At 44.2% G+C, this 17,638-nt stretch overlaps 1 protein-coding gene across 1 annotated transcript in view; it reads left to right on the forward strand.

The window, feature by feature from the left end:
• The window catches only part of rapgef1b (Rap guanine nucleotide exchange factor (GEF) 1b), a 77,593-nt gene that overhangs the window by 36,213 nt on the left and 23,742 nt on the right, over window positions 1-17,638 (forward strand). Inside the window, exons 2-7 of the mRNA XM_041897644.2 lie at window positions 8,075-8,217; window positions 9,248-9,426; window positions 11,514-11,670; window positions 12,118-12,209; window positions 12,287-12,424; window positions 17,161-17,220. Coding sequence (XP_041753578.2) covers window positions 8,075-8,217; window positions 9,248-9,426; window positions 11,514-11,670; window positions 12,118-12,209; window positions 12,287-12,424; window positions 17,161-17,220 — 769 coding nt within the window. The remainder of the gene's footprint in view (window positions 1-8,074; window positions 8,218-9,247; window positions 9,427-11,513; window positions 11,671-12,117; window positions 12,210-12,286; window positions 12,425-17,160; window positions 17,221-17,638) is intronic.

Genomic DNA, 17,638 nt, shown 5'->3' on the forward strand with positions numbered 1-17,638 from the left:
AGCTCAGCTGGTAGAGCACGGCGCTTGTAACGCCAAGGTAGTGGGTTCGATCCCCGGGACCACCCATACACAAAATAAATGTATGCACACATGACTGTAAGTCGCTTTGGATAAAAGCGTCTGCTAAATGGATATTTTTTTTTCTGCATTTCAATGAGAGAGAGAGAGAGAGAGAGAGAGAGAGAGAGAGAGAGAGAGAGAGAGAGAGAGAGAGAGAGAGAGAGAGAAGAGAGAGAGAGAGAGAGAGAGAGAGAGAGAGAGAGAGAGAGAGAGAGAGAGAGAGAGAGAGAGAGAGAGAGAGAGAGAGAGAGAGAGAGAGGAGAGAGAAGAGGAAGAGAGAGAGAGAGAGAGAGAGAGAGAGAGAGAGAGAGAGAGAGAGACCGCTTTCAAGGAACGGACACTAACCCAGACGCTTATAAGAAATCCCGCTATGACCTCCGACGAACCATCAAACAGGCAAAGAGTCAATACAGGACTAAGATTTAATCGTACTACACTGGCTCTGACGCTCGTCGGATGTGGCAGGGCTTGAAAACTATTACAGACTACAAAGGGAAGCACAGCCGCGAGCTGCCCAGTGAAACAAGCCTACCAGACGAGCTAAACCACTTCTATGCTCGCTTCGAGGCAAGCAACACTGAAGCATGCATGAGAGCACCAGCTGTTCCGGATGACTATGTGATCACGCTCTCCGTAGCCGATGTGAGTAAGACTTTTAAGCAGGTCAACATTCACAAGGCCGCAGGGCATGACGGATTACCAGGACGTGTACTCCGAGCATGTGCTGACCAACTGGCAAGTGTCTTCACTGACATTTTCAACATGTCCCTGACTGAGTCTGTAATACCAACATGTTTCAAGCAGACCACCATAGTCCCCGTGCCCAAGGACTCTAAGATAACCTGCCTAAATGACTACCGACCCGTAGCACTGACGTCTGTAGCCATGAAGTGCTTTGAAAGGCTGGTCATGGCTCACATCAACAGCATTATCCCAGAAACCCTAGACCCACTCCAATTTGCATACCGCCCCAACAGATCCACAGATGATGCAATCTCTATTGCACTCCACACTGCCCTTTCCCACCTGGACAAGAGGAACACCTACGTGAGAATGCTATTCATTGACTACAGCTCAGCATTCAACACCATAGTGCCCTCTAAGCTCATCACTAAGCTAAGGATCCTGGGACTAAACACCTCCCTCTGCAACTGGATCCTGGACTTCCTGACGGGCCGCCCCCAGGTGGTAAGGGTAGGTAACAACACATCTGCCACACTGATCCTCAACACGGGGGCCCCTCAGGGGTGCGTGCTCAGTCCCCTCCTGTACTCTCTGTTCACCCATGACTGCATGGCCAGGCACGACTCCAACACCATCATTAAGTTTGCCGACGACACAACAGTGGTAGGCCTGATCACCGACAACGATGAGACAGCCTATAGGGAGGAGGTCAGAGACCTGGCCGTGTGGTGCCAGGACAACAACCTCTCCCTCAACGTGACCAAGACAAAGGAGATGATTGTGGACTACAGGAAAAAAAAGAGGACGGGGCTGTAGTGGAAGAGGTTGAGAGCTTCAAGTTCCTTGGTGTCCACATCACCAACGAACTATCATGGTCCAAACACACCAAGACAGTCGTGAAGAGGGCACGACAAAGCCTATTCCCTCTCAGGAGACTGAAAATATTTGGCATGGGTCCTCAGATCCTCAAAAAATTCTACAGCTGCACCATCGAGAGCATCCTGACTGGTTGCATCACCGCCTGGTATGGCAACTGCTTGGCCTCCGACTGCAAGGCACTACAGAGGGTAGTGCGTACGGCCCAGTACATCACTGGGGCCAAGCTTCCTTCCATCCAGGACCTCTATACCAGGCGGTGTCAGAGGAAGGCCCTCAAAATTGTCAAAGACTCCAGCCACCCTAGTCATAGACTGTTCTCTCTGCTACCGCACGGCAAGCGGTACCGGAGTGCCAAGTCTAGGTCCAAAAGACTTCTCAACAGCTTCTACCCCCAAGCCATAAGACTCCTGAACAGCTAATCATGGCTACCCGGACTATTTGCACTGCCCCCCCACCCCATCCTTTTTACGCTGCTGCTACTCTGTTAATTATTTATGCATAGTCACTTTAACTCTACCCCGCACATTGACTCTGCAACGGTACCCCCCTGTATATATAGCCTCCCTACTGTTACTTTATTTGACTTCTGCTCTTTTTTTTTCTCAACACTTTTTTTGTTGTTGTTTTATTTAAAATAAATGCACTGTTGGTTAAGGGCTGTAAGTAAGCATTTCACTGTAATGTCTGCACCTGTTGTATTCGGCGCATGTGACCAATAAAATTTGATTTGATTTGAGAGAGAGAGAATAGACCAGCTACAGAGACGAGAGAGAGAGAGAGAATAGACCAGCTACAGAGACGAGAGAGACACCAGAGAGACCTGAGGAGCAGCCAGCCAGGCAAAGGCAGGTGTGTGTGGCAGACTGGCAGTGGGTGATGATAAATGGTACTAGCCTGCTGTATTGATCCCAGAGTGACTCAGTTCTGCTGCTGTGATTGTCACTGTTGCGTAAACACACTGGGCCACTGAATACAGCCCTATGTGACGTCACATACTGTCTCCTGGGCTGACTGAGTGATGGGGTCCTGGGTGTTAGAGTCAGAGGTTAGAGGTCAGTTTGACCCTGTGGTGTAGTGATCCATGCAATATAGGGACATGTGATCTCTGGCCATACAGATATTTATTTGCAGGGTATGGGTTAAGCACCACGCTGTAAGCAGATGCAGTATTACCACGGCTAGTCTACTACAGACATGTCGTCTAGATATTGCCTCAACCAGTTGGATAATGCTAAAACGAAGTGGTCGTTTAAATTAGTGTATCCATCCAAATGACTTACAATTGGCATAGTGAAAACAAAACAAGACAAGAAATCTCTCTACCTGTATATGGCTAGGTACCGGTACTTATATGTCTGGTCAATACCATGCATAGTTACACACACACACACACACAGACAGACTATTGATTGAACCAGCCAGAAAGAGACAGGAACAGGAAAAGTAGAGTGTGTCACGTTGTCTCTCCTCCCCCAGGGTTCTGTACCGCATGTGTCTAGACAGTCCCCCTCTCTCTGTTCCACTCACTGCTACTGTGAGACAGACATGCAGATAGAAAGAACACACTATATATAGGCTAAACCCTCTAAAGAGAACACTAGCTAATACCTGCCGGTCTGTAGCTCTACCTTCCTTCAGCCATTGTGATTTTAATTCATGTGTATTAGTTACCACTAGTACCACCTTTTGGCTAGGTCCCTGCTTTTTTTTTTACTGATTTTAAAAGTAGATAATAAAAAAAGAGTAGCCTAAAGAAAAATCCTTGGCTAAATTGCGCTGCCCATAGGATTGATTATGAGTGATGCGATTTTAATCCCTTGAATGAATGTCACTTGAAGTTTCTCAATCCAAATAGTCAATATGATTCTGTATGAGAATGATTCTGACGTAATTTGAGTAATGTGGTTTGGGGCGCAGCAGGTCACGTTGAGGTCAGGCTAGATGTTGGATCAGAAAGTAATACACTGTTGAATCATAATTCAGAGAAATTGACAGAATGCATCAACAAACATTTTTATAGAAGCTTGGCACCCAATAATAAATAAAGGCTAGCCAATAGAATACAATGCAGAAGTGAAAAGTCTTACATTGACAACCATTTTCAGTTCAAACAGCTATCAGGGTTAAAGGTTACACAGGGGCCACACAAGTCATCAGTAGCTGGATGGGCAGTTCCAACCGGATGGGGCTGTATGCTATGAGTAACTCACTACTACTACTAGCTGTCCTCCTCCTAGGGGTAAGTGATGTCATCTCACTGTAATGAAGGAGTGTCCAGGAGTCATACTGGATGGATGTCTCATAACCAAATCCCCAAGTGGTTACTACTGGATGGACGTCTCATAACCAAATCCCCAACTGGTTACTACTGGATGGATGTCTCATAACCACAACAACAACTGGTTACTACTGGATGGACGTCTCATAACCACAACACCAACTGGTTACTACTGGATAGACGTCTCATAACCACAACACCAACTGGTTACTACTGGATAGACGTCTCATAACCACAACAACTGGTTACTACTGGATAGACGTCTCATAACCACCCCCTGAACCCACAACCGTGGTGTTGCAAGTGCCATGCTCTACCAACTGAGCCACACGGGACCAACACCAACTGGTACCAACACCAAGTGGTTACTACTGGATGGATGTCTCATAACCACAACAACAAGTGGTTACTACTGGATGGATGTCTCATAACCACAACAACAAGTGGTTACTACTGGATGGATGTCTCATAACCACAACAACAAGTGGTTACTACTGGATGGATGTCTCATAACCACAACAACAAGTGGTTACCACTGGATGGATGTCTCATAACCACAACAACAAGTGGTTACTACTGGATGGATGTCTCATAACCACAACAACAAGTGGTTACTACTGGATGGATGTCTCATAACCACAACAACAAGTGGTTGATACTGTATGGATGTCTCATAACCACAACAACAACTGGTTGCTACTGGATGAGTCCGGTGTGGTCTATAACTGCCTCTGAGTCCTAGTGATGGTAGAAAGGAAGGGATGAGGGATGGATAAAAAGAGAGGGGGGTGAAGGGGGTACAGGTGGAATGAGTAGGTGAAAGGTTCACTGAGTGCATTAGGGTTGAATATTTTCCTGGTATTTTACAAATGTTCCATCCCGAGAATAAATCACTTTTCTCCCAGGTAACCCGGGTATTTCCTGCCAAAACCGGAAGTGTAATTCAAACGCATATAAAGCATATAAATAGGCCTTTGTCTGGATTTGATTAGAGATTTGATCGAAAATTCAAGCCTGATGCTACCTGAGCCTGATGAGCCATACATTAAATACATTTTCTAAGCTCTACATTAAATACAATTTATGAGCCCAAGCCCAAAAAAGTCTAAGTGATTGTGCTGTTATCCAATACATATATAATACAGATCAGGGTTGGGTTATAAAAAAATATCCAAGACTTTGAACATCCCACGGAGCACCATTTAAATCCATTATTTAAAAAGAATATGGCACCACAACAAACCTGCCAAGAGAGGGCCGCCCACCAAAACTCACGGACCAGGCAAGGAGGGCATTAATCAGAGAGGCAACAAAGATACCAAAGATAACCCTGAAGGAGCTGCAAAGCTCCACAGCGGAGATTGGAGTATCTGTCCATAGGACCACTTTAAGCCGTACACTCCACAGAGCTGGGCTTTACGGTAGAATGGCCAGAAAAAAGCCATTGCTTAAAGGAAAAAATAAGCAAACACGTTTGGTGTTCGCCAAAAGGCATGTGGGAGACTCCCCAAACATATGGAAGAAGGTACTCTGGTCAGATGAGACTAAAATTGAGCTTTTTGGCCATCAAGGAAAACGCTATATCTGGCGCAAACCCAACACCTCTCATCACCCCGAGAACACCATCACCACAGTGAAGCATGGTGGTGTCAGCATCATGCTGTGGGGATGTTTTTCATCGGCAGGGACTGGGAAACTGGTCAGAATTGAAGGAATGATGGATGGCGCTAAATACAGGGAAATTCTTGAGGGAAACCTTTTTCAGTCTTCCAGAGATTTGAGACTGGGACGGAGGTTCACCTTCCAGCAGGACAATGACCCTAAGCATACTGCTAAAGCAACACTTGAGTGGTTTAAGGGGAAACATTTAAATGTCTTGGAATGGCCTAGTCAAAGCCCAGACCTCAATCCAATTGAGAATCTGTGGTATGACTTAAAGATTGCTGTAACCAGCGGAACCCATCCAACTTGAAGGAGCTGGAGCAGTTTTGCCTTGAAGAATGGGCAAAAATCCCAGTGGCTAGATGTGCCAAGCTTATAGAGACATACCCCAAGAGACTTGCAGCTGTAATTGCTGCAAAGGGTGGCTCTACAAAGTATTGACTTTGGGGGGGGGGGGTGAATAGTTATGCACGCTCAAGTTTTCTGTTTTTTTGTCTTATTTCTTGTTTGTTTCACAATGAAAAATATTTTGCATCTTCAAAGTGGTAGGCATGTTGTGTAAATCAAATGATACAAACCCCAAAAAAAATCCATTTTAATTCCAGGTTGTAAGGCAACAAAATAGGAAAAATGGCAGGGGGGGTGAATACTTTCGCAAGCCACTCTATAGGCTAGAGAATTTGATTTTAATTTTGAAGTATAATTAGTAGGCTGACTCATATATACATTTTATAATATTTCCCCTAATGTTATAGCCTACCTCCTCTTTCTTTCTCTAATGTTGCTTCATTCCTTCCTTGCTTTCAACAGTTAAATGAAATTAGTTTTGTTGTCCTTATCGTCATTATTCTAATGACCATGATGAGATGATAGGTTTACATGTATTGTGAACTGCACTCCATACTGAGATGGGCTGTATGTCCCCACCCTGAGCGTTGAGGATTCATCATGCAGAGGCCGTGGAGAAGCCAGATTTAGACATCGCATATAATTTAACAGTTCCGTTTCACGTCATGCTGTTCATATAAGTAATTTATTATAATTTACCGTTTTCTCGCAGCTATTTGTCCCGGGAAAAAGGAGTGGTTTTGGGTGGTAAATATCGATAACCGAGTTCCCACCATTCAACCCTAGAGTGCATGTGTTTTGTTGTTGACTGGAGGAAAAAGAGAGACAACACACTGAATGGAGGCCTATGTTGTTGTTGTTTGTCTTAGTGGTTCTGCAGTGATGATGGTCCAGAGCCAGATGTCTGTCACTACCATAGAAATAAAGTCTAGATTCTATTTCTATGGTCACTACATTGTACAGGGATGTAGCTCAGTTGGTAGAGCATGGCGTTTGCAACGCCAGGGTTGTGGGTTCGATTCCCACAAATGTATGCACTCACTAACTGTAAATCGCTCTGGATAAGAGCGTCTGCTAAATGACTTAAATGTAAATGTACAGGGGATTACATCAGAAAGAAGAGCAGCTCTGTCGAGCCTCTATCACTTTCTCTCTTTACTGTCTCTTTCTCTCTCTCTCTCCTTTCTCTCTCGTTCTCTCTTTCCTGGTGGCTTTATAACAGGGCTGTTTATCTCCTGCTTCTGTCTGTGTGTGTGTGCAGCGGAGAGGGGGAGGAAGAGGGAGGAAGGAGGTTCTCCAGGGAGGAGAGAAGCGGGGAGCACTCTCTTCTCCCAAATCTCATCAACACTCTAGCAGCAGCTCGGGGAAACTCTGCTGAATGACTCTGCCATTATGAAGCTGCTCGCAATTATGCAGCATGAAGCGATTTTCATCTCTCCATCTCTTCTCCCACTAACCAGCCTATTCTCAATGGACAGTGAAGATTGGTGTGTGTGTGCATGTTTTCGTGTGCGTGCTTGACAGCTGTGTGTGTGTGTGTCTGTCTTTCTGTGTGTGTGTGTGTGTGTGTGTGTGTGTGTGTGTGTGTGCGCGCACACGCACTCCCTATCTGCCTGGCCTCTCAGAGATGGGAACGACCACACCAGCAGCAGTCTTATCAGTCGGTGGTCAGACAGTGGAAATGTCAACATGATTACACCTGATGGCATATCGGTTGCACCCTCAGCTGAACACAGACAGATAGGGCTAAACCAGCCTTCCTGCTGCTGGGCCACTGCTAGTACAACCACTAGGCCCTGCTGCACTGACACAAACACTGCTACTAAAATGCCATTTTGTCAGGGCTATGATCATTTGATTGGCACTGTCTCTTATTGATCTCCCTCAGACTCTTATTATTTCTCTATTTTAGCCTGGGTTGTGTTCATTAGGGTGTAAAGCATTATAAATTAAAATTGAGTGTTTCTCCCCATTTCCGTCTGTTTCAAAACCTTTTCTTCCTTTTTGTGCTTGGTTTTTCCCTGGTTTGTGCTTCAGCCTACTTCTCTGACATTCACTGTGGTGCCAAAGTCCTACATATCTACCAGGCTACTTCTATTCCCCCTCTCTGTCATTCCTTCTCCTCTGACCGACGTCTCATCCCTCTCTTCCTCTCCTCCTCAGACTCGCAGCGCTCCCACCTCTCCTTCACCATGAAGCTGATGGACAAGTTCCACTCACCCAAGATCAAGAGGACGCCATCGAAGAAGGGCAAGCAGCTGCAGGTCGAGCCAGCGGTCAAGAGCCAAGAGAAACCTGTCAACAAGGTGTGTGTGTGTAATGTGAGTGTGTGTGCTTGCCGTGAGAAACCCAGCTCTCCCACCTATCCTGATTGTTTACCTACGTGTGTGTGTTGTTGTTTTTCCGTCCAGTGCCTTGCTCTGTATTGTATTGCTCTGCCCTATTGTGTGTGTTTGTCTGAGAGTTTCCTGTGGCTTCTGAGTTGTTGTGAGTGCTGCCTCTGGCTGGATTACAGGTGCTAGCACCAGTAGGTTGAGAGCCTGAGACCCAGGCTGTGTCCCAAATGGTACATGGAAAACATTCCACAGGGATGCTGGCCCATGTTGACTCCAATGCTTCCCACAGTTGTGTCAAGTTGGCTGGATGTCTTTTGGGTGGTGGACCATTCTTCACACAGGAAACTGTTGAGCGTGAAAAACCCAGCAGCGTTGCAGTTCTTGACACACTCAAACCAGTGCGCCTGGCACCTACTACCATACCCTGTTCAAAGGCACTTAAATATTTTATCTTGTCCGTTCACCCGCTGAGTGGCACACATACACAATCCATTTCGCAATTGTCTCAAGGCTTAAAAATCCTTCTTTAACCTGATTGAAGTGGATTTAACAAGTGACATCAATAAGGGATAACAGCTTTCACCTAATGTTCCCTAATGTTTTGTACACTCAGTGTATGTAGGATCTTAATGTGAGTCAGTTTGCTACAGCAGGAAAATAATCCTGCAGTAATGTGAAATGTGAATTGTTATGTGGATTAAAATAAAAATGTTACCATGTTGTTTTCGTCAAAAGGTGTGCTTTAATCTTAAACCCTGGACTAAGCTTTCTTTGAAAATGCAATTTTCTCCATCCATCAATTATTATGTCACATAGACAGCTGATTTCCTCCAAGCTTACCATTTTCATTGTGTTCATTAGGGCCATTCTGCAACAGAAAAAGTTAAAATAGTACCTCCCCGTTTCACTCTGTTTCCATCCTTTTGGGGCCTACTGAACACAACCCAGATTTTTCCAAGCTGAACATGTCATTCTATTTTTATCTCTTTCTGTACTGTAGAAGGTGAGTCGGCTGGAGGAGCAGGAGAAGGAGGTGGTGAGTGCTCTGCGTTACTTCAAGACCATCGTGGACAAGATGGTGGTGGAGAAGAAGGTGCTGGAGATGCTGCCTGGCTCGGCCAGCAAGGTGCTGGAGGCCATTCTACCCCTGGTGCAGGTGGAGGCCCGGATAACACACAGGTACGTGGGCTGAGACGGGACAGGAGAAAGGCTAGCATTCAAGATGGTATGTAGGTAAAAGGAAATGGGCTTAGGTTAGTATTTAGCATAGGTGAGTGGGATCTTCGGTCCAGTATATGATCATACATCAACCGTTTTTTGTTTTTATTTTTGTATGAGTTTTTGGTGCCCAAATATCTATTCACTTTGTTATTTGTTTTGTCATATATTGTACCCAGTCATAGCCTAGGCATGTTGCCCCTTAGTGAGATGGGCTGTGTGCTACATCCTCACAGAACATTCTTGCTGATTTGCCACAAAATCATGTAAACAAATGGTGTCCCCATTCCCCAAGACCTTATGTAACAACCTCATATAAGTTTTCTGTGTGAGTGTTCATCTCGATAGCTCGGGTATTTCATTTCATCATGTTCTATTTCTTCATCTGGAAAGAGCTTCTGTTTTTATGAGTGACTTCATCTTTACGTTTCTGTTCAGCACTGTCAACACTTTCTTCAACACTTTTATCAGCCACGCGCTTCTCCCTATCCATTCGTGCTACAAAGTGTATCAATAGGCTTGTTTTGTTATTATTAGTGGCTTGTGTCTTTTTTAATATTGAGGAATATTTCCCATTCCCTGGTCATAGGAGTAGCAACATGAATTGGTGCGTAAGGTACAAATAATGAAGTGCTATTCGAGGTTCGCCATCAACTGGAAGACGGGGTCTCCTTTTTGGTCAGTCTCCCCCCGCTGATACTGACCATCAGATGCAGGCACCATCAGTCCAGTAAAAAAAAAGAAGGAAATTATTTCAATTTATGCTCACTCAGCTGTGCCTCACAAGTAACACAATGCATTTCAACGTCATAGATTTAGCCGGTGGTAACTTGTGAAATAGACACTGGCTGGAATGTGGTTTTAACCAATCAGCATTCAGGATTAGACCCACCCGTTGTATAATACCAGTGTGATCATATACCTCAAGTTTTGAAATATAATAAAAACATTATCTGAGAAGAACAACATTGCATTGGCAGGGCAATTCAAGCATTGTATTGGGCAATGCCTACTGCATACACCTCATTGCTACATAACTGTTTTTAATAGGTTCATGTTGAGTAGGCTTATGTTTTTTATGCCATGTTTTAAAGAAATTCTGAGCGGTAGATCTTGGCCTGCATTTTGACTCAGAAAGTGATCTTGGTTCAGAAAACATTGGTGACAACTGTCCTAGATCACAACCCACCTCTGCTTCTGGAACCACCTGGGTCCAGTGCCTGTATTCATAAAGTGTCTTAGACTAGGAGTGTTGATCTAGGATCAGGTCCCCACTGTCTATGTCATCTTATTCTTGGTAAACTCATGGGGAGGACCGTTCTATAGATTATATTTCTCTGAGCTGTATCCTGTAGAGACAGGAGGGATATTCCAGAGTTGTGAATCAGCTGCAGCGTGTTGGGACTGGTATGAACCTCCACCACCCCCAAGTGTTTCTCAATGCTCCATTCAGCACAGGCACTATACTGTATTTAGCAGCCACACACACCTAGAACAGAACAGGCACACATTCTCCACTTAATACCACCACAAACACACTTTTTCCAGTCACACACACGCGCACACACTTCCTCAATAAATCCCCTCAGGGGAGACATTGAGTTAACCCCCTGTGTGGATGCATATGGCAGCCTCAGTCACAGTGCGGGAGAAAATATGTAGTCCTTTAGTCTAGCAAGTTGTCCGTATTCTCAATCTATAGAGCCTGACATTAAATGTTGTATCCCTCTTTCCTCTTCCCTATACCCACACTCTGTTCCCCTCTTCCACACTCTGTTCCCCTCTTCCATTCTCTGTTCCCTTCTTCCATTCTCTGTTCCGTTCTATCTTTGTTCCCTTCTTACACTCGCTTTCATCCTTCCTTCCCTCTTTTTCTCTGTAACCCTGCCATCACTACTGTTCTATGCCCTCTCCCTTTTTCTCAATCTCTGCCTTTCCATTCTCCCCCTCTTTTCTTTCTCCCCCCCCATCTCAGCATCCCCTTTCTCTCCATCTCTACCTTCCTGTCGTTTACCGTCGCTTCTCTTCTCTCTCTCCTTTCTCCTCAGTTCGGCTGTGTCGTCGTGTCACAACCGGGTGTACCAGAGCCTTGCCAACCTGATCCGCTGGTCCGACCACGTCATGCTGGACGGCATCGACCTGGATGACAAGGACAACGTGGTCGCGGTCACGACTGTCATCAAGGCCGTCCTGGATGGGGTCAAGGTAAGAGGGACAATTTGTAAGTCGCTCTGGATAAGAGCGTCTGCTAAATGACGAAAATGTAATGTAAATGTAATGGTCGGTGGGACTGTGAAACGATAGCTTGCAGCTTTCCACGGCTCTCAGAGAGGGTCATATTGTCTATTTCTCCCTTGCCGAGCTGGGGCAAATACATTTGTCAAATAGGCCTACTTTCAAATACGTATGCTGTGGTTTGGTTAGCTTGCCTGGTACAATGGCACCAAATGGAATGGTCCTGAAAGGGCAAACTCCAAGCTGAATAAATTGCACCTCAAATACTTCCAAAGTCTTTGCAACTGAATATATTTGACCCATGTCTGCTCTCTGGCCATTCAGTTTTTGTCTAAATCATCTAATGAACACATCTAAAAGAAGAAGAGGTTTGAAAAACAGTATACTGTACACATTGAAGTTGTGTGGTTCTAACAGGAGCTGGTCAAACTCACCATAGAGAAACAGGAGCAACCCTCGCCCACCACACCGAACAAACCACCACCGCCGCCTGTCACTACCCCAGAGAGGTGAGTGAATGCACACACACACACACACACACACCAGACACACACACTAACTCACTCTCTTGTTCTGTTCCCAGCAGGTCAGAGTTGCCACTGACAGAACGGGAGAGAGAGATCCTGAGTAAAACCCCGCCCACCGAGGCTGTGAAGGACATGGCAGAGGAGGACATAGCCCCGCCCAAACCCCCCCTCCCTGGCCTGAAGATGGATGCGCTCAGGTGAGTAACACTGGACTCCATCTTTGGATAGAATCGACAGTGGCATACGAATAGTATGCACCAGGGCCCACCTGACCAGACCGAATCTTTGGGCCTTTTAGTTTTAGGGCCCAGAGTTTTATCACTAGGACCCAGAGTTTTTCCCTGGTCAAGTCACGTGGTCTAGAGAAACTCAGTGTCTTAAATATGATGTATTCAACATTTTCAGTTTTAGGGCTTAATCTTCTCATCCCCCTGTCCTCATCTGCATTAATTGAATTGGCTTCTTCCATATATTTTGAGTGAGATATTTATTTAACTTGGATGAAGGCGAATACATTAGGAGAGGAAGCTACTTGAGACTATTGAAATGCACCCAGGTAGAGTGAGAGTGGTTTCAGTACTGGCCTGACTCTCTTTATCTTAGTGAAACAAAAACAAAAACCACACATGTTCAGAATATTTCACTCTGTATGAGTTGTGGCACACTGATTTCAATGAGTGAAATTCTCATTCTCCTGCTTTCAAGTTCCTGTTTCTGACTGTCTTAAAGCGGTCATGTTTGTTACTGTAAGTTCCTGGTGGATAGAGAAGTTCCCCACCTCCACGGTTATGAGAAGGAACCTGCGGTCTCGAGTGTCTGCAGTCAGAAAAAAGCAGAAGCAGCCCTGTGCCACATGGTGTCAGTGACCACTTCTGTGGTGCTGTTGCGTGAGCACTTCTGAACCTTTTCTTTTAGAATTCTGCCAAAGAGGAAGTGAAGTGAAGATAAAACTGAAACGTTTACACTGGTCAGCATAAATTATTTTTGGTGCTGTTACTTGAAAACTTCTGAACGTTTTCTTTTAGAATTCTGCCAAAGAGGAAGTGTAGATATAACTGATATGTTGACGCAAGTCAGCATTAATCATTTTTGATTGACATGAGGTCAGGGTCTATTTATGAACTAGGTCTAATTGAGTCTGAAACCTTTCATGATATCTCATCTGCTGGAATAGGGTTCCATTTGGGATGCACACAGCTGTCAATGTGGAATAATCCAGTCTTTTTATCCATAATTTTCAAACAAATGTGGGTAGAAATATTTTATCTTAAAGAGGAATTGTATTAATCTACAACATAAAGTGCCTTCAGAAAGTATTCACACACCTTGACTTTTTCCACATTTTGCTGTTACAGCCTGAATTTAAAATGGATTAAATAGAGATGTTGTGCCACTGATCCACATACACACAATACCCCACAATGTCAAAGTGGAATTTTTGTTTTTAGAATTTTTTATGAAAATGAAAAGCTGAAATGTCTTAAGTCAATAAGTATTCAACCCCTTTGTTATGGCAAGCCTACATACATTCAGGAGTAAACATTTGCTTAACAAGTCACATAATAAGTTGCATGGACTCACTCTGTGTGCAATAATAGTGTTTAACATGATTTCTGAATGACTACCTTATCTCTGTACCCCACACATACAATTATCTGTAAGGTCCCTCAGTCAAGTAGTGAATTTCCAACACAGATTCAACCACAAAGACCAGGGAGGTTTTCCAATGCCTCGAAAAGAAGGGCACCTATTGGTAGATGGGTAAAAATAAATAAAGCAGACACTGAATATCCCTTATTATTAATTACGCTTTGGATGGTTTATCAAAACACCCAGTCACTATAAAGATACAGGCGTCCTTCCTAACTCAGTTGCCAGAGAGGAAGGAAACTGCTCAGGGATTTCACTTTAAAACAGTTAGTTTAATGGCTGTGATAGCAGAAAACTGAGGATGGATCAACAACGTTGTAGTTACTCCACAATACTAACCTAAATGACAGAGTGAAAAGAAGGAAGCCTGTTTTTGCAATAAGGCACTAAAGTAATACTTCAAAAAGTGTGGCAAAGAAATTAACTTTATGTCCTGAATCAAAGCATTATGTTTGGGGCAAATCCAACACAACACATCACTGAGTACCACTCATCATATTTTCTGGTGGTGGCTGCATCATGTTATGGATATGCTCGTCGTCGGCAAGGACTAGGGAGTTTTTTTAGGAAAATCCTAGAGGAATCGTAGAGGAAAACCTGGTTCAGTCTGCTTTCCAACAGACACTGGGAGACAAATTCACCTTTCAGCAGGACAATAACCTGAAACTCAAGGCCAAATATACACTGGAGTTGCTTACCAAGACGACATTGAACGTTCCTGAGTGGTCTAGTTACAGTTTTGACCTAAATCAACTTGAAAATCTAGGGCAAAACTTGAAATTGGCTGTCTAGCAATGATCAACAACCAACTTAATGGGCAAATATTGTACAATCCAGGTGTGCAAATCTCTTAGAGATTTACCCCAAAAGACTGTAATCGCTGCCAAAGGTGGTTGAATACTTATCTAATCAAGATATACAGTTGAAGTCGGAAGTTTACATACACTTAGGTTGGAGTCATTAAAACTCGTTTTTCAACCACTCCACAAATTTCTTGTTAACAAACTATAGTTTTGGCAAGTCGGTTAGGACATCTACTTTGTGCATGACACAAGTAATTTTTCCAACAATTGTTTACAGACAGATTATTTCACTTATAATTCACTGTATCACAATTCCAGTGGGTCAGAAGTTTACATACACTAAGTTGGCTGCCTTTAAACAGCTTGAAAAATTCCAGAAAATGATGTCATGGCTTTAGAAGCTTCTGATAGGCTAATTGACATCATTTGAGTCAATTGGAGGTGTACCTGTGGATGTATTTCAAGGCCTACCTTCAAACTCATTGCCTCTTTGCTTGACATCATGGGGAAATCAAAAGAAATCAGCCAATACCTCAGAAAAGGAATTGTAGACCTCCACAAGTCTGGTTCATCCTTGGGAGCAATTTCCAAACGCCTGAAGGTACCACGCTCATCTGTACAAACAATAGTATGCAAGTATAAACACCATAGGACCACGCAGCCGTCATACCGCCCAGGAACGAGACGCATTCTGTCTCTTAGAGATTAACGTACTTTGGTGCGAAAAGTGCAAATCAATCCCAGAACAACAGCAAAGGACCTTGTGAAGATGCTGGAGGAAACAGGTACAAAAGTATCTATATCCACAGTAAAATGAGTCCTATATCGACATAACCTGAAAGGCCGCTCAGCAAGGAAGAAGCCACTGCTCCAAAACCGCCATAAAAAAGCCAGACTACAGTTTGCAACTGCACATGGGGACAAAGATCTTACTTTTTGGAGAAATGTCCTCTGGTCTGATGAAATAAAAATATAACTGTTTGGCCATAATGACCATCGTTATGTTTGGAGGAAAAAGGGGGGCCTTGCAAGCCGAAGAACACCATCCCAACCGTGAAGCACGGGGGTGGCAGCATCATGCTGTGGGGGTGCTTTGCTGCAGGAGGGACTGGTGCACTTCACAAAATAGATGGCATCATGAGGAAGGAAAAGTATGTGGATATATTGAAGCAACATCTCAAGACATCAGTCAGGAAGTTAAAGCTTGGTCGCAAATGGGTCTTCCAAATGGACAATGACCCCAAGCATTCTTCCAAAGTTGTGACAAAATGGCTTAAGGACAACAAAGTCAAGGTATTGGAGTGGCCATCACAAAGCACTGACCTCAATCCTATAGAAAATGTGTGGGCAGAACTGTAAAAGCGTGTGCGAGCACGGAGGCCTACAAACCTGACTCAGTTACACCAGCTCTGTCAGGAGGAATGGGCCAAAATTCACCCAACTTATTGTGGGAAACTTGTGGAAGGCTACCCGAACTGTTTGACCCAAGTTAAACAATTTAAAGACAATGCTACCAAATACTAATTGAGTGTATGTAAACTTCTGACCCACTGGGAATGTGATGAAATGAATAAAAGCTGAAATAAATCATTCTCTCTACTATTATTCTGACATTTCACATTCTTAAAATAAAGTGGTGATCCTAACTGACCTAAGACAGTGAATGTTTACTAGGATTAAATGTCAGGAATTGTGAAAAACTGAGTTTAAATGTATTTGGCTAAGGTGTATGTAAACTTCCGACTTCAACTGTATTCATGTTTTATTTTTCATTCATCTTTTTAAAAAAAATATCAATTTGAATCCCAATTTGTAACAACAAAATGTGGAAAAGGTCAAGGGGTGTGAATACTTTCTGAAGTCACTGTAAGCCTAGAGGATTTTCTCCTCTTTAGTGGAAAAAGGATCATCATAAGAGGTGGCGAAACAGAAACGGAAGGTGGTAGACAGGCAGTGGTAGACAGGCAGTGGTAGACAGGCAGTGGTAGACAGGCAGTGGTAGACAGGCAGTGGTAGACAGGCAGTGGTAGTCAGGCAGTGGTAGACAGGCAGTGGTAGACAGGCAGTGGTAGACAGGCAGTGGTAGACAGGCAGTGGTAGACAGGCAGTGGTAGACAGGCAGTGGTAGTCAGGCAGTGGTAGTCAGGCAGTGGTAGACAGGCAGTGGTAGACAGGCAGTGGTAGACAGGCAGTGGTAGTCAGGCAGTGGTAGTCAGGCAGTGGTAGTCAGGCAGTGGTAGACAGGCAGTGGTAGACAGGCAGTGGTAGACAGGCATTCAGTTTCTGTGGGCTTAAGGAAGCGGCCTTGGACTTAGCCAGAAGATTAGATCAAAACCTTGAATACTACTACTAGGCTTTTGAGGTGCACTGCTGTCTGTCTCTCTTTATTTTTTCTCTCTGTCTGTCTGTATCTCTCTCAACTCTCATTTCATCTTTTTATCTGTGCTTTCCATCCCTCTCTCCACATTGTCCGGGAACAGAGCACACTTGGCTACTGACCGCTCTGTCGCTGGCCAAAGGAGATCCACAAAGACTGACACGTACGTTAGCAAATAGGGTCATCCCCCTGAATTGTGACATCCCGCTTCCTTAATAACTGTCCAATCCCGTCCTGGAAGCATCTTGATAGGTGGAGTGCCTGATTGGTGGAGTGTCGTGTCTTGCATGCTTGAGTTCCTAATTATGCGTCATTGCATCACGCCGTGCAATGAAGCCCTCATCCAATCAGGAGAAAGCTTGGTGCATGAGTGTGTACCAATGACGTCATATAAACATTAATATATGAATCTGTTTGGTGTGTACATATCATAACTGTCATAATTTACCCAGTCATAGTCCCCCATGTCTCCTTGACCTGCTGATTTTATGATGTGCCATTGACTTGTGATGATTGCAGTGTGATAACCTGGAAAGCCCAACTTCTGTTTGGGATATTCCAAAGGTGATCGAAAAAGAGGC

Source organism: Coregonus clupeaformis, chromosome 15, assembly GCF_020615455.1.
Source record: "Coregonus clupeaformis isolate EN_2021a chromosome 15, ASM2061545v1, whole genome shotgun sequence".
Taxonomy (NCBI): Eukaryota; Metazoa; Chordata; class Actinopteri; order Salmoniformes; family Salmonidae; genus Coregonus; species Coregonus clupeaformis.